The 22,581-nt window shown below is 46.3% G+C and overlaps 1 protein-coding gene across 2 annotated transcripts in view; it reads right to left on the bottom strand.

Annotated features, from left to right (window-relative positions):
- The window catches only part of KANK4 (KN motif and ankyrin repeat domains 4), a 75,631-nt gene that overhangs the window by 3,387 nt on the left and 49,663 nt on the right, over positions 1 to 22,581 (bottom strand). For both annotated transcript variants that reach the window (XM_061411760.1, XM_061411761.1), the window contains exons 4-9: positions 21,847 to 21,958; positions 18,778 to 18,996; positions 16,965 to 17,052; positions 14,663 to 14,882; positions 8,540 to 8,682; positions 4,950 to 5,150 (exon numbers count right to left, since the gene is read on the bottom strand). In XM_061411760.1, coding sequence (XP_061267744.1) covers positions 4,950 to 5,150; positions 8,540 to 8,682; positions 14,663 to 14,882; positions 16,965 to 17,052; positions 18,778 to 18,996; positions 21,847 to 21,958 — 983 coding nt within the window. The remainder of the gene's footprint in view (positions 1 to 4,949; positions 5,151 to 8,539; positions 8,683 to 14,662; positions 14,883 to 16,964; positions 17,053 to 18,777; positions 18,997 to 21,846; positions 21,959 to 22,581) is intronic.

Below are 22,581 nucleotides of genomic sequence, written 5' to 3'. Positions count from 1 at the left end.
TGGGGGACAGGCCAAGGAAGTGGCCTTTCAGCAGACAGGCTTCCCCAAACAGACAAAGATGAAGTTTTCCCTGAAAAGGCCTCGTGACTCCTTGGGCCCTGCTTTTATCAGTCTTTGTAACTTGATATTTGTGGGATTATTTGACAAATCTCGGTCCCCACGAGGTCAGACACTGGATCTGGCCTGTTCTGCTGGCCCAGCCCCTGGCCCCATGCCTGCGGTCTGGTCGGTCCTAATATGCACTGTTGAAAGAGGGAATGCCAGTGACATAACAGAGAGTATTCAAGTTGATCAAGAACTTGAGCCACCTGAATCCTAACAAATATGTTCCTAGACTGGACAAGTCTGGAAGAAAGCAAAGATGTTCCTCAGAGGCATCTTGTGAAAGCCCCACAGAGGCACTGGGGTTTATTTAGGCCTGTCCCCTGCTATACTTCATCAACCCGGGGGCTCCACATAAACACAAACAGTGTGATTAACCGGGCAAGAATCACAGGGCCAGTCCCAGGGGACACGTGCAACTTAGACAGGGCCCACCTGGAGATGACGGCCTACATCTATGGGCTCTTCAACTACAGACATAGAAAGTGGGGGGGCCCATTCAGTTCAGAAAGTGTGGCCAGAGAGACCACCTGAGGAGGGTGTGTCCCTGAGATGACTCTGCCCAAGCACTGGGAACAGGTCCATGGCATGCAGCTCTGGTGGAAGTCAGGAATGGCAGGTCCCTATTCATCTCTCTGCAGGCCCAGAGAGATGGCAGGGGCTCGGGCAGCCAGCACACCTGTGTGTGTGTGTGGGTGTGTGTGGGTGTGTGTGTGTCTGGTGGGGGGTTATCTTGCAGTATGACAAGAACTCAACAAGAAGCCACTGCACATCAGGCAAAGATGGGCAAGGCATAGTCTCTGCCTTCTCAGTTCAGTTCAGATCAGTCGCTCAGTCATGTCTGACTCTTTGCGACCCCATGAATTGCAGCACGCCAGGCCTCCCTGTCCATCACCAACTCTCGGAGTTCACTCAGACTCACGTCCATCGAGTCAGTGATGCCATCCAGCCATCTCATCCTTTGTCGTCCCCTTCTACTCCTGCCCCCAATCCCTCCCACCATCAGAGTCTTTTCCAATGAGTCAACTCTTCACATGAGGTGGCCAAAGTATTGGAGTTTCAGCTTTAGCATCATTCCTTCCAAAGAAATCCCAGGGCTGATCTCCTTCAGAATGGACTGGTTGGATCTCCTTGCAATCCAAGGGACTCTCAAGAGTCTTCTCCAACACCACACTTCAAAAGCATCAATTCTTTGGCACTCAGCCTTCTTCACAGTCCAACTCTCACATCCATACATGACCACTGGAAAAACCATAGCCTTGACTAGATGGACCTTTGTTGGCAAAGTAATGTCTCTGCTTTTGAATATGCTATCTAGGTTGGTCATAACTTTCGTTCCAAGGAGTAAGCATCTTTTAATTTCATGGCTGCAGTCACCATCTGCAGTGATTTTGGAGCGCAAAAAAATAAAGTCTGACACTGTTTCCACTGTTTCCCCATCTATTTCCCATGAAGTGATGGGACCAGATGCCATGATCTTCGTTTTCTGAATGTTGAGTTTTAAGCCAACTTTTTCACTCTCCTCTTTCAATTTCATCAAGAGGCTTTTTAGTTCCTCTTCACTTTCTGCCATAAGGGTGGTGTCATCTGCATATCTGAGGTTATTGATATTTTTCCCGGCAATCTTGATTCCAGCTTGTGCTTCTTCCAGCCCAGCATTTGTCATGATGTACTATTCTAGAAGGTCTCAATTTGATAAGTGTTTTGGAGGCACAGACCAAATAAGCCCTTCCAAGGGTGAGCCTCGGGGTTGGGGGCAGGCATCCATCTTCACCACCACCTCCCCATCTTTCATCACTCTGGCTGCCCCAAGAGTCTGGGTGATCAATTTCTCCAATTATCTTCCAAACTTGGGGAAGACACCTTGCTGGCTGTTCTGGGGGTTCTGCATTCACCACAACCTTTAAATGTTGGCAGGATGAAAGAACCCAATTTCAAGACATGATTCCTCTCTCAATTTTCCAACAGAGCACCTAAGTCTCCATTGGAAACTGAACATTGAAACAAGATGGTGATCATGATAAGGGCTGGATGCCACCCCTCTATGCACAGCAGGAGGCACAGGGCTTGGTGCTTGCTGGGTCCCCAGTCAGCTGTCCCTATCTCCCACTGACATTTCTCACCCAAGTCAATTTGGGAAATTTCTGCTGGGAAACGTCAGCAGGCAGTAGGAGATTGACCTCTGTGAGCTGGGATCTAGAACCTTCTGTGGGCCTGCTGTCTGACTGCCCGGGCAACCCTCTGCTCACTGGGCATCACCTAACCCTCTCCACCCTCCCCTAGGACAGGCTTCTGTCACCATCTCCGGTTTAGCTGCCCTGTTCCTACTTCCCCAGCTTCCAGCCCTCCCCCAAACTGCAGCCAGCCTGTTCCTCAACCCTGGTCTGGCTCTTCCTGATCCAGCACTTGACTTGGATGGCTTTTCATCCAAGTTCAGTACTTCAGTATTCACCTATACCAGAGTTTCTCAGCCTTGGCACTACTGACATGTTGGGCCAGATAATTTGTAATTCTTCACTGATGCTGTACATTGTAGGATGTCCAGCAACATCCCTGGCCTCTACCCACTAGATGCCAGGACTGACCCCTGCACATACTTATGACAGATAAAAATGTCTTCAGACACTGTGGGATCTCCCCTGGAGGGAAAAATCACTCCCGAATGAGAATCATGTCTCCCTTTGAGGACCAGTCTTCTCTGATTGGCCCCTGCTAACTCCAGACCTTCATCCTCCCTATTCCCTCCAGACACTGTGCGCAAATGCCCTGGTCCCTACTCATTCATGTGGTGGCTGCTTTGCATTTGCTATCATGGTTCACCTATTCACAACAATAAACAGTTGCCATTAACTAAATATTTCTTAGATATCTAATAGGGGCTTTACAAATGTTACCATATTAAGGTCTGGTCTATTACCATCCTCATTTACAGACCAGCATACTGAGGCTCAGAGTGGTTAGGTGACCTGCCCAAAGGCACAGTTACACAGCCCAGTTTCAAACTCATGGGTTTTTAAAAGTCCATGCTTCTAACCACCACTCAATTTGTTGGAAGAACCATGGAGTCCTCCTGCCATGGCTCTTCCTCCACCTCCTGAAGGAAGCCACTGAGCTCTCTAGTCTGTGGCAGACTCTGCAAGATACCCTCAGTCTCACTGCTTGATGATGCCTGCTAACCAGGGACTTGCAAAGATTCTGTCACCTGTCCTGCAGGCCTGCCCTCTCAGGCCTCCTCCATTGCCATGGTTACCCGTAAAAGGGCCCTGGGCCTGTTCCAGATTAAGGGGCTACCTCCTTCAGCCCCAGGCCAACCCTACAGGGAGCTCATTGACACAGAGCCTTTGTCTGACTGTATCCCATCTGGAAAAGGAGGCTCTTACTTCCAGAGCCCACCACTGTTCCCAGAGGCATTTCAAGAGGTTCTGTGCTCTCCACTGATCACAGAAATGACTTTGGACAAAGCTGGGGTTCGGGGGACCTGAAGACAAGGGGCGGGCCTGCCTGCTGCCTGAGTGTGGTGGGAGAGACTTGGCAGCTTGAATCACTGATGGAACAATGGTGGGGAGTTCAGACGTGGCCTAGTAAGACAGGCTGTCCCTGGGTGGGGAGGGGGCTCTCTTTCCCTCCCCAGGCCTTTGTCCCTTTTGAACTGTGGATGCTAAGAAAATACAGAGAAGTCTGTTTAAAGCATTAAATTATAATGCCAGCATTAAGGACACTGGAGTCAGACCTGGGCTTGAATTCTCACTCCAAGAATAAGAAGCTTGTGACCTATGACTGCTACATAAGCACTCAAGGCCTCTGCATTCTTGTCAGTACAAAACAGGGATGGCAGGCTCTACCTCACTGGATCTTTTTGATATTTATTGATTGATTTATTCATTTATTTAGTCATTTGGCACCCAGGATCTTCAGCTGTGGCATGAAAACTCTTAGCGGCAGCATGTGAGATCTGATTCTTTAACTAGGGATCAAACCCAGGCCCCCTGCATTGGGAGCATGGTGTCTTAGCTACTGGATCACCAGGGAAGTCCCCCTACTGGACTATTGAGAGGATTCATGAGGTAGTGCATAGAAAGAGTTAGTTTTTATGAGTGTTCTTAGGAGTCTGATGGAGCTGGTTCTACTAGCTAGCTGTGTGACCTTGAACATGTTACTTCACCACTTGGTACCTCCGTTTCCTCAAGAGCAAAGAGCAAATTGATGGGTGGCATCAAACGGTGACTCCGTTGTTATGGGGTTTAAACAAGATGGTCTGAGGTAACTGCTTGGTATAGTACCTGGCACCGAGCCATCACGTGACATGGGTTAACTCTTCACTACTGTTATCTCATTATGGTCACTACCACCATCATCACCATCCTCATCGTTGCCATCACCATCGCCTTACAAGAAGACTGTCTGGCAATGCAGCTTCAGGCAGGGTGTCTCCATGAAATGGGCCCCTCTGTAAGGTGGGCCACTGTCCAAGAAGGGACATGGTTTGCAAACATGATTTGCACATGGTTCCCTCCTCCTGCCTTTTGGGAGCCCCATAGACAGCAGAGCTTCCTTGCTCAAGCTGTGCCTCAAAGGACACATACTGTTATTGCCATGATCAGATGTGCTTCAGGGCTGAGAGCAGGCCTGGACATAACCCGTCAGAATGGTGTAAAAGGCTAGAGTTTGGGGTTTCCCAGCTGCAAGTCTCAGCATTTACATGGGTCATCTCATTTAAACCCAAAAACAGCCTTATGAGGTTAAATCTGTTGCTGCTGCCATATGCTTCCTTGAATTCTGCTGGCTGGCAAGGTACTTTTCAGGAAGGAAAGTGGAACACCCACTTGTTAATTGCCTATAAGTCTCACCTTGTCAGTAAGGCTGCTGTCGCAGGTTGGATGTGCCAGGAGCAGCCGCACCATGTCCGTGTTGCCATGGCAACAGGCCAGCATGAGGGCGGACAATCCATCATGGTCCTGTAGGTTGACATCTGCCTGGCAGCTCAGCAGTGCCTGGACCATGTCCCCCCTGTCGTGGCTGACTCCCAGCATCAGCGCCGTCTGGCCCCCCTGCACACAGAGAGCAGGGGTGTGGTCAGGTTGTGGCTGATGGGAAGGACCCCCTCTATAGCCTACGTGTAAGCAGGAAAGACTTCTCTGGAAAGTGACAGTTGATCTGAATCTCCATGGTATGGGACATATCTTCCTTAGCCTGGCAAACTTCTACTCTTTCCAAGACACCAGTCAAATGTACATCCTCTCTAAAGCCCTCAACTTACACGCCAAGCACAGGTTTCATAACACAACACTTACCATTTGGTACTGCAACCTCTCTCTTTCTCATGGGCTGTGACATCTTTGATGGCAAGGACTAAGTCTTTTTCATCTCTCTCTCCAGCACCTAGTCCCAAGTACATGCTGATAAATGTTGAATGATGGAATAAACAAAGGGTTTAAAAATCAGGAACATGGCTTCTGACTGCCTGCCCCAGCCTAACTTCCTCTAAGAAGCCTGGGATTGCTCTGAACGCCTCTGATATTTTCAGCTGAATGATACCCAGAACGCTCTTTTCTCACCGAGCTCTCTGCATGGTACTAAGGTCATCGCTAACCCACAACCATTGACAGCACTCTTTCACTTGCTTGTAATAATCAGTGCACACGGCAATGGATCAGAGTCAGAAAGTGAGACAAAGCTCTGCTTCTGCTGTTTCCTAGTGTGTGACCCTGGCCACGTCACTTGGGGTCCCAGAATCTTGGTCAATCTTGGTCAGAGTATTTGTGAAAGTCAAATGAAATAAAGGGTATAAATATAAAAATGTGTGGTAGCTATTTTTTCTGATAACAAACTGATCATCATTTCTCCTGGATTTTCCTGTATATACACAGTACTCTTATATAACTTGATTATATATTTTGCACTCATGATTCTCTCCTGGGTTCCAGGCGGGTCAGGTGGGTCTCTCTGACTGAGTGTCAGGCTTTGTAAGGTTGTAAGAATGAGGTAAGGGCTCTGTTTTCTCTCCCTTAAGGTCCCCTGTGACTCTGAGCACAGTGTCTTACATGTAAAACATGTTGGCTGACGTGTTCACTGATTAAGGCTCCAAAATGCCGTCACTGATAGATTATGTTTCCCTGCCCAGAAGGCTGGGGCTTAGAGAAAAGGGGGTTTCAATCAGAAAAAGGCTGTCCCTGTCATATACTGCTTATGTGAGTCTGGATAAGTTAACCTCTTGGTGATTTTTGCTGATCTGGTAAAACAGGAATGCTTAAGGATATTACGTACCCCCTGGGACTATTGTGGGACCTGCATGCGGCCCAAATGTTATGTGTGTGAATGTGTTAGTCACTCAGTTGTGTCCCACTCTTTGTGATCCCATGGACTGTAGCCCTCCAGGCTCCTCTGTCTGTGGGATTTCACTGAAGTGGGTAGCCTAGCCATTCCCTTTTCCAGGGGATCGTCCCAACCCAGGGATCAAACCCGGGTCTCCTGCATTGCAGACATATTCTTTACCATCTGAGCCACTAAAGAAGCCCACATGTTGCATACATTTTAGCTATTGTTGTCTTTATGAGTGTTAGAGATAATGTCTGACCACCGTGGCAATGTATCATTAGATGTCCTGGTTCCCCATTTCTCTGGAACTCAGATCTTTCCAGAGAAGACTCTTTGCTCTTTGGTTTGCTTATACCTGGTCCTGAGGTAATGCTTGTTGACTTGTTGACTGGTACTAACCAGACCACAGTTTTCCCTCCAGGCCCCTCTCTCCGTGTGGTATGAAAGCCAGATGTCATAGACAGACGATTTCCTGTCTGCCCCCTGCCTGACTTGGGACCCTTTCCTTCCTCACCCCCCTCCTGGCCTGGTTCCATACAATTTAATTCAACAAACATTTACAGAGCACTATTACCAGCGCGGTGCAGTGCCAACCCCGGAGATACAGGAATAGGTAGCTTAGCCCAGGAGACTCCTGGCCTCCCAGCTCACTCCTATCTACCCTGATGCCCACGGCTCCCTTAATACCTAAAACCCCCAGGGGGCGCTGAAGAGCACAGCTACACTGTAATCCCTTTCTTCCCCTGGCAATGTGGGATGGGTCCCTTACTCTTCTAGAGCATTGGTTTCTCCTCTACAAGAAGGGCATATATTTTGATCATTAGCGAGCATTCTGCCTTCAGGAGGACCAATTGAGAAAAAAAGATTTACTATGTTTATGGAAAACATTATTTGAAGTGAAAACAGCTTTATTGAGTCCTACAGTGTAAGCTATAGGTGAGTGAAAACACTTTAAAACCAGAAAGTAAGCTATGAATGCCTGATTTTTGCCACCAATAGGATCGCTATTGTGTGAAGTGGGCAAAAGGACTTTGCCATCAGGTTTAGCTGCGATCACCTTGGGCTGGGGTGGAGAGCAGAGTTAAATGGATCGTTGGGAGACAGTTTTCTATGGTATCTTGGTTTGCTGCAATCCTGTGAGTGAGGGACTATCTGGCCTTTTGTTTCACTGTCTTTTTAAGGAAGAATGTACAGTGAACAGCACTGGAGGACAGAGGTAGTGTCTCCTTCAGAACAGAGGGTAGTCATGCTTACTACCCAGTATGGAAGATTCAGGTTCCCTAAGCTCAGGGTTTCTCTCTAGTAACACAGCCCTCTCTGTGCACAGGGATCTGCTCCTCCTCACAGCGCCCTGTAGCTATTGGGACTCTGGGAACAGGTATAAATAGTGATGCTCTGACTACTGTTACCACTGGAAGTACCACACTGTCCTTTGGCAATAGGAGTCCTGTGTCTTCTGCCAGCATCCATGACACTGTGGCAGCTAACTTGTTAGCTTTAAGGGAGAGTACAATATCAGACCCTTCATAGTTCTTGAGAGTAGGGCTATACCTATGATCACTCTAGGGGGAAAAGGAGAGTGGAATGCACTCCACTTATTCTCCTCTTGGTCAAAGATGGGCAAGTGGCCTCTTGAAGAGTTCCCACTGTTCCATATGGAGCTCCATCTGACTCAAAGCCCTACTGGCTAAGGGTTACACCTTTGTTCCATATTCTCAAGTAGAAGGGCCCTGCAGCTGAACAGAGACAACCCAACCCTCTGAACTGCTCTGTGATTCATGATCCCTCTATGTATCACCTCCAGGGGCTTTCTAGATCACAAGTAGCAAATGCCTTGTCCAGATGCTATCTGTGGGAACTTTCAGTTCAAGGAGTCCGGAAGGAATTTGCCAAGTTTCAGCCCAGAACATAGATTACAAGTTCATAACCTCTGTCCCAGCCTGTCTGGGCCTCAGGAGGCTCCAAGGAAACCAGAAGTCCAATCTTTGGATAGATGCCAGTTGGAGGGCCCAGACTTCTCGGGCTAAAAACTGGATCTGCATGGAGTTCCTCACCCCACTGGCAGAATAAAACTAGGAGGAGCCACATTCATTAAAGAGGAGATCATGTTCACTCCTCCTACCTGAGTAGCTTGGATGTTCACATTCCCTTCTCTTAAGAGCTTCCAGACAACAGCCATGTCTTCATCGGTCTCGGCAGAAGCCAGGGGAGTGATCATCACAGCAGTATAGCCAGCTTTGTTCTGATGGTCCACGTTGCAGACACCTGCAAGAGAAACATTGAAGCTGGAAGAGCTCTTAAAATGCCGGAAGCCAGGCTTTAGCCTGTTCAATAGGAGGCTTCCCGCTGGTTAAAGGGCCACAGAATAGAGCAATTCTTTCCCAGTGGTGGAATCTGTATTCTACATTTTTAGCAGCCTTTAACAGTGGCTACTTTTCTGAGGCTACCTAGCAAAAAAGGTGCAGAGGAGAGTCAGAGATGACCTAGGCCTATGACCTTGACTTTACTTCCTAAAGTGGGGCACTATTATTCATATTTTACAGATAAGGACACTGAAGGTGTCCTTCAGTGGAGTGAAGAAGGTGAGTGAAACTCTATCAATGCCCCAGTGAAGGAGAATCGAGAGCAGGACTCACTCACTGGGTGTCAGGTCTATCTGATGCTAGAGCCCATCACTCACACAGCCTCACGTCGCCCTCAGGTGTGCATTTCGGGTCTTGCTCTGTGTCTACGTATAACTCATAAACTACTGGCTGTGGTTGTAGGTCCTTTCAAAGGCCTAGTGATACCTTGTGAAATGGACCAGAGGACATGAAAAAATGCCCCAGGATAAACACAGAAATCTTCTGGGAATAACCAACTCATTTGAGAAGTACAATAGAAAAACACTTCACAAATCTTTATATTAAAGCAATTAAGAATATACATTTCACAAAAGAATGGAAAACTGGCATATTTTTAAGATGAAGTATTACATGAGAACTCAAGGGAAATTTCTGCTTCATAACCCTGGGGATATGCATTCACATCCGTCCCCACCAAAGGAGATGGAGGAGATCATCAGCCTGTTGCCTGAAGGCTCCCACCTTTTAAGGGCAGTTGTTGTTGCTTAGTTGTGTCCAACTCTTTTGTGACCCCATGGGCTGTAGCCCACCAGGCTCCTGTCCAGGGAACTTTCTGGCAAAGAATACTGGAGTGGGTTGCCATTTCCTTTTTCAGGGGATCTTCTTGACCCAGGGATCGAACCCATGTCTCCTGCAGACTCTTTACCACCACTCTTTACCACCACCACTTTTAAAGGGCCACCAGGGAAGCCCTTTAAGGGGTGTACAACTTGGAGAAGGAAATGGCAATCCACTCCAGTATTCTTGCCTGGAGAATCCCATGGACAGAGGAGCCTGGTGGGCTACAGTCCACGGGGTCACAAAGAGTCGGACACGACTAAGTGACTAACACACACACACACAGCGTGAAAAACTAAATCTTCCCTGTGCTATTGCTCAGGAGAAAAACTCTGTGTCTTTTTAGGCCAGTAATAAAACTACCTCAGTAGAGTAAGTCTGAGACTTCCTTAGCATTTTTTCTGTAAAAGGGAGATAATAAAAGAACCTGTAAGGTTACTGTGAAATTTAATGAGTTAATATATTAAGAGCACTTAGAATGGCAGCTAGCACATAATAAACACTCAATGAGCATTAACTGTTCCTGCTATTATTGTCCAGAATGGTATTCTTATCGTCACATCCTTACTACTTGCTCTTGAAGACCCAGATATTCATTAAAACAAATCTGGTTTATGACAAAGTGTTAGTTAGACTTACTCATAAGTTCTGTGCAAGGGGAAAAAAATAATATTTGGCTGACAGTCCCTCCACCCCAAACAATTCTTCAGAAATGTGTCATAATGGACCAGGATGCCAATGGATACAGTTGTGCTCATGAATCAGCAGTTTCCTCACTGAAGCTTCCCTGACCACTGTCATGACCAACTGAGCTATGAAAGGCAAATATCAGCTCCATTCAATGCCTTATAACCCCGTTCTGATAAAGATGGGAATATTTATCTGCATTGCCTGGTTAATGACTTTAAAATTTTTACCCCATGACTATTTTATGTTTGCTTTTAAGATGTGTAAATGAGCCTCAGGTTACGACTCTCTATGCTCTCTTCAGAAACGTGACTCAGTAGAATGACTAATTCCCCCCCCAGGGGCTCTGAAAAAGGACTGAGGACCCCCACACACACACTTTCAAGGCAATGTTTCTGAGCAGCTCCAGTGAGCAAACCAGCCCTCCCCAGAGGTGAGGGGCAGACTCTTGACTGAACATTCTCTGAGTCAGCCAGCTTCTCCTCTACAGAGGTGTCGCGGTAAAATAGAGCACGGTTCACAAAGGACTAGGCTGGTGGAGGTGCACCCATGACCCTGTTCTCAATAACGATGAGTCACTTCGGTGCAGCCTTTTACAGTTTGTAATGTGCTTTCCAGATTCTGCACAAATGGCTGGGAAGGGGGCCCAGTTGGGACTGGGACAGATCTGCCCTCCTCGACACCCCTTCTACAGTGAGGGAAAGGAATGGGACTCTCAGACCGTCTCCCCAACCAACCCACCCACCCCATTCTTTATGCTTGTGGCTGTTTAGCTATTTCAGCATGTTAAAGGGAAAAGCTTCCAAACCACTTTATGGTTGATGAGTATTGACTGGATCTCAGAAAACATCAGCAGAAATTTATAACAACCAAATCAAAGGTGATCTGTTCTTTGCGACTTCATGGACTGTAACCCACCAGGCTTCTCTGTCCATGGGATTTCCCAGACAAGAGTATTGGAGTGGGTTGCCATTCCCTTCTCCAAGTGATCTTCCCAACCCAGGGATTGAATGTGTGTCTCTTGAGTCTCCTGCATTGGCAGGAGGATTCTTTACTACTAACACCATCCAGGAAGCCTTTTAAGCAGTAGCGTTGCTGTTATACATGTTCCATAATGAAAAGCCCTAAGACTGAGCACAATAATTGGAACCCAGAGGCATAGGAGGGTGTCTTTCTCAACTGAGCTACCATTTTGATGGTATCCATGGAATGGTGAACCACTCCAGTGTTCTTGCCTGGAGAATCCCAGGGATAGGGGAGCCTGGCGGGCTGCCGTCTCTGGGGTCACACAGAGTCAGACACGACTGAAGCGACTTAGCAGCAGCAGCAGCAGCATGAATCCATGAAGAATGTTAGAAATGTAACTTTATCTTCCTCTGATGATGTGGGATGCAGAAAGAACTTGAGGTTATCATTACATACATCACCTTTCCATATAGGTAAAGAGCCTCAAGGCTACTTAAGAGAATTTTGAAGAATGGGAAACTTACTGGAATTTAATCTAACTCCCAGGGGTCATCCATCCACTCTTTCATCTAACAAATATTTTCACTCAACACCCACCATGAGCCAGGAAATGGACCAAGTGCTGGTGATACTGAAAGGAATGAGACAGGCAGAGCCTCTCCTGCGTTAGCTCAGTTCTATTAGAACTCAGATAGAAGTGACAAGCAGAGATCACCTAATGAAAGAAATAGGATGTTCCACTAGAGAGAGATGGGGCAGCCACTTTAGATGGATCACTTTCTGAGGTGACATCTGAGCTGTGACTTGAACAATGAGAAGGGACCAGTCATGAAAAGAGTTTCAGGTGAAAGGATCCAGATGGAAAGAAAATGCAGAAGTCCCAAGGTGGGAATGAGTGTGGTGACTCTGAGGCCATGTGGCTGGAATGGAAGGAAGGAGGGTACATGGTAGCTGCAGAGAAAGGAAAGGCAGACAGGCCTGGACCATCTGGGATACCTGAAGGCCAGGCTGAGGAAGCCGCCTTCTGATCCAAGAGTAAGGGGAAGCCATGGGAGGGATTTAAGCCGGTGGAGGGGTGAGGGGAATAAGATTCACATTGCAGGAAAGTTGTTGCATCTGGAATTTGGACTTCCTGACACCTGTTTAAACTTCCCCTGTAGTCTCTAAATTAGGATTACACATCTAGCATGTGCTCTGATTCCTGGATTCCACAGTATGGACTTCAAACCCCAGCAGTGCGCTTAGTCATTGCGTGATCTGTTGACTTTTCTGAGAGTCACTTTCATTGTCTATAAAAAAAGGGATAATCATTCTACTAACAGGATAGTTATGAAGACTAAATGAGATCTCAGGTGCCAGAGGCTTAGTAGAGGGAGGGCCTAACCCATGGATATCATCTGGGGTTTTATATCTCTTGTAGGTACCATCCTAAATATCCTTCATACAGCTTTCCTAAACTCACAGATGACATTTGACTGGGACCCACACACCTTCAGTCAGTCCCATCACCCTGCACTCATACCACCACTCCTAGACTGCTTGATATTGTCACACCCTCCGTTGAAACTCCACTACAAGCCCTGTGGTATTGTATCAGCAGACACAAAGGTCTTTATTTGACTCTTAACTGCCTTTTCCAGCTCCTAAGAGGGTCAAGGCCATTTGCAATGATTCTCCACCAGAGGGAAGAGTCTTCCCTTTCTCCAGATCCTGAACAATGAAGAATCTAATGCTCACTTCCCTTTTCTCCTCCTCAACATCTCTCTGGACCTTCGCCCACCTCCTTTCCTTTTGCTTCCATCTCAGAAAAAATAAATATCCCAGCAGCTTGCCTAGGCTGATCTCATCTGTCTCTGCTGTGGATTCCAGGTTTTTCCAGCTTCTGAAAGACCATGCTCTATCAAGCATCTTCTCTCCTCTGTATCTTTAATCTCTCTCTTCATCTCTCTCTCTCTTTCTCTGTGTGTCTCTCTTGAATTCTCAGACAACAAATATATTCAGATCTCTGCAATCCAGTTTCCTTCTAACAATCCCCTGAAACAATTGTTTCACAAAGTCACCAGTGACCTTTTTCCAAACCTGCCAAATCTTGGCTTCATCTGCCAGAGACACTATAGTACAGTATTTGACCCAGTGAACAATCTTTTTCCTTCTTGACATGATCCACTTCATTAGCCTGGGACATTTCTCTGTCTGCAGGAAACTACCCACTGCAGTGCACCTTCCCTGCTCTCTAAGTGTTGTGTTAGTCATTAAGTTGTGTCTGACTCTTTGTGACCCTATGGACCATGGCCCACCAGGCTCCTCTGTCCATGGGATTTCCTAGGCAAGAATACTGGAATGGGTTGCCATTCCCTTCTGCAAGGGATCTTCCTGATCGAGGGATCGAACTTAGGGCTCCTGCATTGCAGGTGGATTCTTTACCATCTGAGCCACCAAGGAAGCCCTTCCTGCTCTCTCAGCAGAATGTTATCTCCCTTCTTTTCAGTCCTGAAATCACACTCTACACCTCTCTCTTGGGAGTCATCATCCTGCTCCATCCTGACTGTCAAGCTGTAAACTCCTGGGAAGGCAAGAGCTCCATGTAGGTCACATCTGTGGTGGTAGGCAGTATGGACATCATACATAGTCTACACATATCTGAGGAAGGATGAATGAATCAAATTGAGTTAAATTGATTAAATGGAGCTATGGCCTTAAACTCTTGAGAATCCCTTGGACTGCAAGGAGATCAAACCAGTCAATCTGAAAGGAAATCAATCCTGAATATTCATTGGAAGGACTGATGCTAAAGCTGAAGCTCCAATACTTTGGCCACCTGATGTAAAGTGCCGATTCACTGGAAAAGGCCTTGAGGCTGGGAAAGACTGAAGACAAAAGGAGAAGGAGGTGGTAGAGGATGAGATGGTTAGATAGTATCACTGACCCACTGGACACGAATTTGAGCAAATTCCAGGAGATAGTGAAGGACAGGGAAGTCTGGCATGCTGCAGACTCCAGGGCAAAGAGGTGGACACAACTGAATGTCTGTGTGCACATTTGCATGGCCTAAGTTAAAAAGTACTTATGAAGATGGTAAAATGTGACCTTTCCTAGAGGAAGTGTGGTATAGCACTGGAATTGGACAAACTGAATATAAAGTCTGATCTACCACTTACCAGCACTGTGATCTGAGCAAATTTTATAACTTTCTGAGCTTCAGTTTCCTCAACTGTAACATGAGAATAACGGTACCTACATCACGAATGTTGTGAAGAATACATGATATAATAAAGGCAAAATGGTCTGGCCCAGCTCCTAGAGTACCAGAGGAATTCAGAACAGTGAAAAAGCTCCTTGCTGCAAAGAAGTGGTAACAGAACTGCCCTTCAGAGAGGGACCCAAGCAGCACAGGTGCCAGAGTTTCTGACCTGTCTCCAGCAGCAGCTTCACGATGGAGAAGTTAGAGTGGGACACGCTGTAGTGAAGAGCTGTGTTCCCGTTGCCGTCAGCCAGATTGACAAGCAGCTTTAGCAAGTGTGAGGAGTGAGGCTGGACCCCGTGGAGGTAGGAGGCCACTACGGCAGGGCTGGATGACTTCCGGCTGGAGATGCGGAACCACTCTTGACTGATGGTGTTCAAGCTCTGCTTCTGAAATACCAACACATTCCAATTCCAGAAGGTTACCTACCCAGGTGCTCCAGCTGGGGTGTCAGTTTCCACTGGGAAAGGTCAGCTTAGGTTCCTTCCATGTGTATCCCTTCAATTCCCTCCAACTCTCACTGCAATTTACTCCTGCAGGGCTCAGAGCTAGCAGGGTGCGGGGGTACCCAGCACCACTCTTTGAACCTGTGGGATTGGCTCCCCCATCATGTCAGGTAGACAGGAGGACTGGGAGAGCAGCACAACAACCAGTAACACGACACTTGGGGACAGCTTGAGTCCACTGTACATTTAGATCACATTCCCCATAAGCACAGGATAACCAGGACCCCCTCTTTCACACATTTACACCAGCCTGTGTTGACTAGCCCAGACTCCACTGGGGTACCTGCATGTTTTTAACAGGCATAGCTGGAGAGTCACGACACTAATGGGAAAAATGCACACTGAAAGCTAAGACAAATAACATGCCCAACATATGCATGAAGTAAAATCCAAACAGATGTGCTTGAAATATTTTTGGCTTTGAAGCTTTGCTAGGACTTTCAGAGAAAATGGTTAAACAGCTCATGGCAGGATCCCACTATCTGCAGTATTCCGAGTAAGGAGAGTCCCAGAGCAAATGACACCAACTCTGCACATGACATGACCTAAGTGTTTTAAGTGGAATATGATTAGATTATTTTCCTAAAGGGAAGGAGAAACAATGGGCCTGTGATTGTAAGAGATGAGTTCATATTCATTCCAGAAAGGGCACTGGATTGGGAGTCACTAAACTTGTAGGGCCCAGGCTTAAGTCCTGGCTCAGCTGCATGGCCTTGGAAGTTCTAACACATTTTGAATCCTTCTCGTGCTATCTACAAAATGAGGTTGAAAAAAGGGCTTAGTTTCCAACCTCTCATGCTCTGCCAAATGAGGTCCCTGCACACCCTGCTTTGTCTCTAAGGTGGGGAGGGGTGTTCTGTGCTTTGATCCTAATGTGTGTGACATCAGGTTGGCATGTCCTCTAACTGCTTTTCTACACAGAATCAGTGGACTCTTTTGTGACTGAAACATTTTTTATGTATCAGAATATCTCCTTTACCTATGGAATCTTCAGAAGAATCTGGAGAAAGACCCTAATATTAAGGAACATACTGGAAGATTTTAATTGAAGATCTAGGAAATAACTTAGCTCTGTAATTCATTGAAGAATAAGTAGCAGGAGTTTTAATCAATATCCACATCACATATTGGTTCTTTAACAATCTGGGAACAAGTTATTTGCCAAATCAGCAAAGATAAAATACTAATGAAAATGGACTAATCGATCGTTTTTACTCCTAAGGCTTTTCTGCAAAGGAGAACAAAATGGGCTTTAAAAATGCTTACATACTGTTACATATTGGGTCTTATCCGTGGCCCTCACGACATGGGAAAATGCGTCTATATCAGTACCTCTTGATTCAAGCAGAAATTAATCCTTAAATGTTTAATCTCTGTGGGCCATGATGGTGTTAGGGAGCAAATAGATGTATTTGCTTGCTTTTGGTCTCTTGACCCACAGGTGCACTTCAAGAAAAACAGTCAAGACTACATAACAAAATGCCAGGGCCTGAGGAAGTGGAGACGTGCGGTTCACCACCCTCATTTTATTAATGAGGAAACCAGAGCCCTGAGCATTGAACTGACTCACTCAGTATCTCACAGATGGCAGTCCGGGGAACAGAACCAAGGTTTCCATTCCACCTGCTCTTTTTCTCTCTACCCACAGTTCTATCAAACTGTGAGGTAATTTTGAGCCTAAGCCACAAATGATCCCATGACATATTCGGGGCGGGATGCCTAATAACATTTGGTAAATGCCTCTGAGCCCCAGCTCTGGTTCCTGTACACATGCACAGGTTCCACTTTCTCAACACAGTCCATCACCTTGGGCAGCAGAGTTTGGGCAAATGAGATAGCACACAGCAAAGAGGGGTCCCAAGCACACCCACAAAGCTTCCTCAGTTGCAAGACCCAAGTCGTCGAGTGGAACTAACAGCTTAAACAGTACAGAAATCTTTACATGATGATGACAAATCAGAGTACCAAGAGCTGGTCAGTGGTCGTCCCAGTTTCTGGCAGATGTTGGCTCAATACCCGGCATGCATTAAGGAATTCTTCTGAGGGTTTATATCTAAAGAAAAAAATTAATTCATATATATATATATGTATCAGTCTCCATCTTGATAAAAAAAAAAAGTTCCCTACCTTGACTTTCACTCTCATTTTTCACTTCTCAGCAACTCAGACATCCAAACTAGGCAACTTCTCAGGGTCAGGGGCATTCCTCAGAAACACTGAGTGAATACAGCCTCCTGTCGAACAGGGCTGACTTCTGAACAGGGCTGACTTCTGAACTCTTCTGAAGAATGAGCCAAGCATATTTCCCTTTGGATCCTGCTGTTTTCAGGGGATGAGGTCAGATCACCAAAGCATTTTAGGGGGCCATGGGCCCCACTGTAATTCCTGACATCCTGGGAAAGGGAGGGTTATCTTTCTGACTTTGGAGCAAACGTTTTCTGCCTGAGTGACTTAAAAAATGCAAAGGACCCACTCCACAGCATCAAGTTTTTTCAGGTTATTCTTCCATGAAGGATATAGTAAGCACTAATAGAGTCAATCGAATGGAAATTGATAGCACCAGGGCACTCTCAATGATACGCATTATTGCTGCACTGGTAAAAGGGCAGGCTTGGCACTGAGAGGCCTCGGCTGGGAGTCAATGGCATTGGTCACCATGAAGCCCCACTTTCACCAAGTCCTTACAGCGCTGCTATGATGGAGCAGCCCTGTGGCCCTGCTGGACAGTCAGCTGCCATTCACTCCTGTCTCTTCTTCAGCAACCGGGTTGAGGATGGTGATAATGATAATTAATGGCACTTACTACTCTCACTTCTCCCATTTACGGGGAATCTACTATGTGGCAGGCCCTGCACCAGGCATTTTACATACTTTTTCTCATTTAGTCCTCAGACCAAATCTATCAGGTTGCTACATTTTACAGATGAGGAAACTGAGGCGACCACAGCTTAAGTACCTTGTCTAAAGTAATACTGTGGCAGATGTAGGATTTGAAGCAAGTATGTCCACTCCAAAGACAGTATTCTCATCATCATGCCAAATGACCTCCCATCACTTTAAAAGACCAGGTTATGTCAGCATGGCCAATGAGAGAGGCAGAAAAACATGTGGGAGAATTACAAAAGACCTAAATCAAAGGACTTCCCTGGTGATACAGCGTTGAGAATCTGCCTTCCAATGCAAGGGACTCGGGTTCGATCCCCGGTTAGGGAACTAAGATCCCATAAGCCACGGAGCAACTTATCCCATGCTATGCAACTACTGAGCCTGTGCACTCTAGAGCCTGTGCTCCACATCAGAAGAAGCCATAGCACACCACAATTAGAGAAAACCCACATGCTACAATACAGACCCAGAGCAGCCCAAAAGGAAGAACCAAAGTTGAAATACTCACTCTGCTAGTTGTGCCACCTAACTTCTCTAAGCCTCTATTTCTACATCTATAAAGTGGGTCTTCTAATAATTACTACCTTACAGATTGTTAAAAGGATTACATTAAGAAAATGCATGTCAAGTCCTTTAATTTTCAGTGCTAGGACCATGTTAGCTTCATATGCAGAGCTCTGTCTATGACAGTATAATCCATGAAGGCAGGAGTTAGATCTGTTTCAGTCAACCAATGCATAGAACCTGGCATAGACTAGAAACTCAAATAAATACTGTTGAATAGATGGATAAAAGAATTAACAAATAAACAAATGACTGGATACAAAGGTGAACAAATACACTCACTCTTTCTCAAAGGATCATGTGCCCCATGGGTCCCCATCTAACTTACCTCTCAGTCTTGGGATGAGGGAGCTCTTCGCCAGGCCCAGTTTCCTGGTCTGTGTCGCGGGTGCCCTCAGGGGTGCCTTGGCCCACCCTACAGCTGAGGTGGGCATCCTTGCCCCGCCTGGGTTCTGGGCCATCACATTTCTTCTCAGCCTCGCTGTCAGACAAGTCTTCTGGGGAGCTGTCCTCACCACTGGTCTCCTCACTCGAGGTGGTCTCATAGCTGTCGAAGGAGACAGGGTCACTCATTCTGTGCTTCCTGCCCAGTGCTCATGTCAACACAGGTGAGAACTCAGTGGATTTTAGATAACACTGGCCTGCTCACTAACCTTGTCCTTCATTGTCTACGCCTGCAGGCCTGGGCAAGGGGACTCCCAGGAAATTTACTGTCAGAGGAGCATGCTTTTAAGAGCTCTAACACTAGAGGCCATTGGAGAGTAAAGGTAATTAACTAAGCTCTTTGCAACAAACATACAAATAGCCCATGGCCTAATTGGCCATGCATTCAGATGATTCAGAAAGGCAATCCAAGGTTCTCATGAAAGCATTTAATTCTGGAATCCTAATGTCCCGTACAAAGAGGGAACCAGATCTAGGCAAACATCCCCGACCCCTACACTGAATTCTCTGAATTGCCTGACAAATCCTCACATCTCCAGGTGATAGTGAAGCCTCCCTTTAGACCCCTGTTCTAGCCCAGCTTACCCCTGGCAAGGGTGGAACCATCTGCATCTACTCCTGGGACACAGCTGGGAATCCTGAACCTAGCACCTGCCTTTCTCAGTCGCTATTTCATCCACAGCTTGGAAGAGCAAAAGTGTGGGTGTAGGTCACGTGACTCGTGGCCTTCCCACCCTAGCAATGATCCTTATGTTCAGTTATATGCAACTCTATAGAGGTGGTAGACCAGACACCATAGAGGAAAGTTCTGGAAGACTTATTGATCTCTCTGCTGATGGTCAACAAGAGACCTCTGATGGAGGATGCTCCAGATAAGATGAAGACTTCAGATTCTTGGCCCACTGGACACTTCCACAGAGACGAGGCGAGACCGGTGCCATTCTCATGCTCTCTCTCTGAACAGCGGTCCCTATGCAAGGACCCTGTGCTGAATGAATTTGCAGACCCAACCTGCTCGCTGGTATGCTTGCATTCTGTCTTGTTCAAACCCCAGATATTTCTTCCTCTACTGTGCTTGGAACAACCTTTTGTTTTTGTGATTAAGAAAGTGGGGGGATATATTAAATTTACCAAACAGTTCTTTATCTTAGAATTGTTTCCATGAAAACTCCAAAATCCCTGTCCTAACTGAGCTGAATCTCTAAGTAGGGGGTGGGAGAAAATAAACACATGAACAATGTATTCAGATAATCATAAGAGCAATGATAAACTAGTAGTGGGCCATGGGATACTGTGATGGGAGGAGGGGCCGCTTTATTTAGAGCAGAATTTTTTAACATTGGCAGCATGTTAGAACTATCTGAGGGTACTTAAAATTTCCAATAGCTGTACTGCACCTGAGACTAATTAAACCAGAGTCTTTCATCTGGGAGGGGCTCAGGCATTGATATTTTTCAAGGATGCCCCAGGGTTTCCTAGGTTCAGTCAAGGTTGAGAACCATCACATCAGAGTGACATGTACTGACAGTTATCTGCAAGAGGAGCATTTAAAAAAAAAAATCAATATCTTGGGATAAACCATAACGGAAAAAGAATATTTTAAAAAGAATGCATAAAAAATAAATACATGTGTAAAAAAAAAAGAAAAGAGCACTTTAAATGGTGTGTGTGCTCAGTTGCTCAGTCATGTCCACCTCTGCGACCCCATGGACTGTAGCCCACCAGGTATCTCTGTCCATGGGATTTTTCAGGCAAGAATACTGGAGTGGGTTGCCACTTCCTCCTCTTTAAGTGGAGGGAAAGGCAAATGCAAAATCCCCAAGCTCAGCCTAACCCAGCATGTTTGAGTGAAGAAAGGCCAGAGCCTGTGGAGGGGGGCGAGGAATGTTATAGTTACAAGACAGACTTCCAGGTTTTGGCACAAAGCTGGCACTTTTGCAAGTATTTAAGCAGGGGAAGAGGCAGGACCTGCTTTAGGCTTTGAGATTAGGCTGATTCTCCTTTCTGGACACAGAAAGAAAAGTGGTAAAAGAAAAAAGTGGTTTCTCCTGGGCCACAATATCTGACAGCTGAAGGAGTGGGAACAGCAACCCACCTATGACCCCACTTTGTCTTTTCTGATGTTGCCCTCACAGAACATCAAACAGTGGTGACGACACCCTTGTCTGAATCTGGTGTCTTCCTTCTGGTCTAACCCAAATTAGCCAGGGTTCCAATCTCTTCTGGGCACTTCCCAGGCACATCCCTGTGGGCTTTCCTACCATCCTCTGCTTCTTTCTCAACTAGAGTTCAGCTCAGCCTGTCCAAGCTTTCTCTTTACTTTTTTGTTTCAAGTCTACCCAGGTCCATACTGTGAGTTAAGGGCAAGGACCATGATTTATTTGAACTTTTTTATCCCTACCACCAAACACATCATTGGTATTTAATAAATGTTCGCTAAATGACTGACTGAGAAAGTATTCTAAATCCAGTGGTTTACTGTCTACCCTATATAAGGTCTGGTTCAAGTTCTGAGTCAACAGACATTGGTTGTTTTCCTTCATCCTAAAAAACATCAGTTTGATTTGCCATAAGTTAGTCAAAGGAAGGAAAAAATTAAAAGGATGAAATTTTAAATTCTACAAAATAAGGGTTTGTCGATTCAGTGTTGTGGTTCAGATTAAATGTCTTCCCTCAAGGGCTCATGTGTCCCCCAACTCCCAGAAGGTACTGAATTCTGGCCCCAGGGACACAAAAGCCAAGACATATTAAGAGCACAGGATCCAACAGAACTACCACGTCTGGCAGGCAGCCAAACATATGCAAACCCGAGAGGGAATTTTAAAGGGCCGTTGAGATTAATTCCCTTGAAGAAGAATGAAAACCAGATGCTTTCCCCTAGGAAAAGAGTGTTCAGGACAACAGTGGGAGAGGTGGTGTGCAGGACAGTCTGGGCTTCACGAGCGATGCTTACCCACCGTTAACCCCAACAAACTGAAGGTTCTTTTTGGTCCCATTACCTCCTGCACGGAAGCCATAGTCTTTCTTTTTCATTATGGATTTAAGGCTGGTCGACGGGGAGATCTCTAGGCAGACACAACATCATAGGTTAGCATGATCTGGGGAATACCCCCAAGTGCAACAGAACTGTGACCCTCGCTTTGAGGGGACACAGGCTGGAGGTATGTGAAGGGGTAGAACAGGAACTAGGCAATATAAATAAAATATTCTGAGGGTCTTTGAGGGGCGTCGGACTTCTGGTCAATGCTAGTCAAATTGTTCCTGTTTACAAGCCCTCTACATGAAGATGACAGAGAAGAGTTATTGGAGAGTTATTGAACCATGTGGGTGGCGTGGGTGCCATTGTTGTCCCTAACTCAGTCTGGGGAAATCTGAGGCTCAGATGTGCTGAGTGAATGACAGAGCAGCAGCAGAACGTAGGCCTCCCGACCCCTGATCCAGCACCCACTTTTGCACCTCAGAGGCCCTTCCTGGCTCACAAGTCAGTTAATATTCGTGATGTGGGGCAGGCATGGAAAACACATGAGCAAGAGCACACATCTTATTTTGCTGTTCTCAAAGGTACAAGGGGCAATTCACAAGGGCTAAGACTAGAACTAGCACCGAAATAATGAGAAAGCCAATTTGTGCTCTGCGGCAGGAAGCAGACTAACACGTTGCTGCCCGTTTAGCAAAGCAAAATATGGTT

Source organism: Bos javanicus, chromosome 3 (genome assembly GCF_032452875.1).
Source record: "Bos javanicus breed banteng chromosome 3, ARS-OSU_banteng_1.0, whole genome shotgun sequence".
In the NCBI taxonomy this organism is placed as follows: domain Eukaryota; kingdom Metazoa; phylum Chordata; class Mammalia; order Artiodactyla; family Bovidae; genus Bos; species Bos javanicus.
The sequence above is the reverse complement of the archived record's forward strand: the minus strand, read 5'-3'. Positions and strand labels throughout refer to the sequence as shown.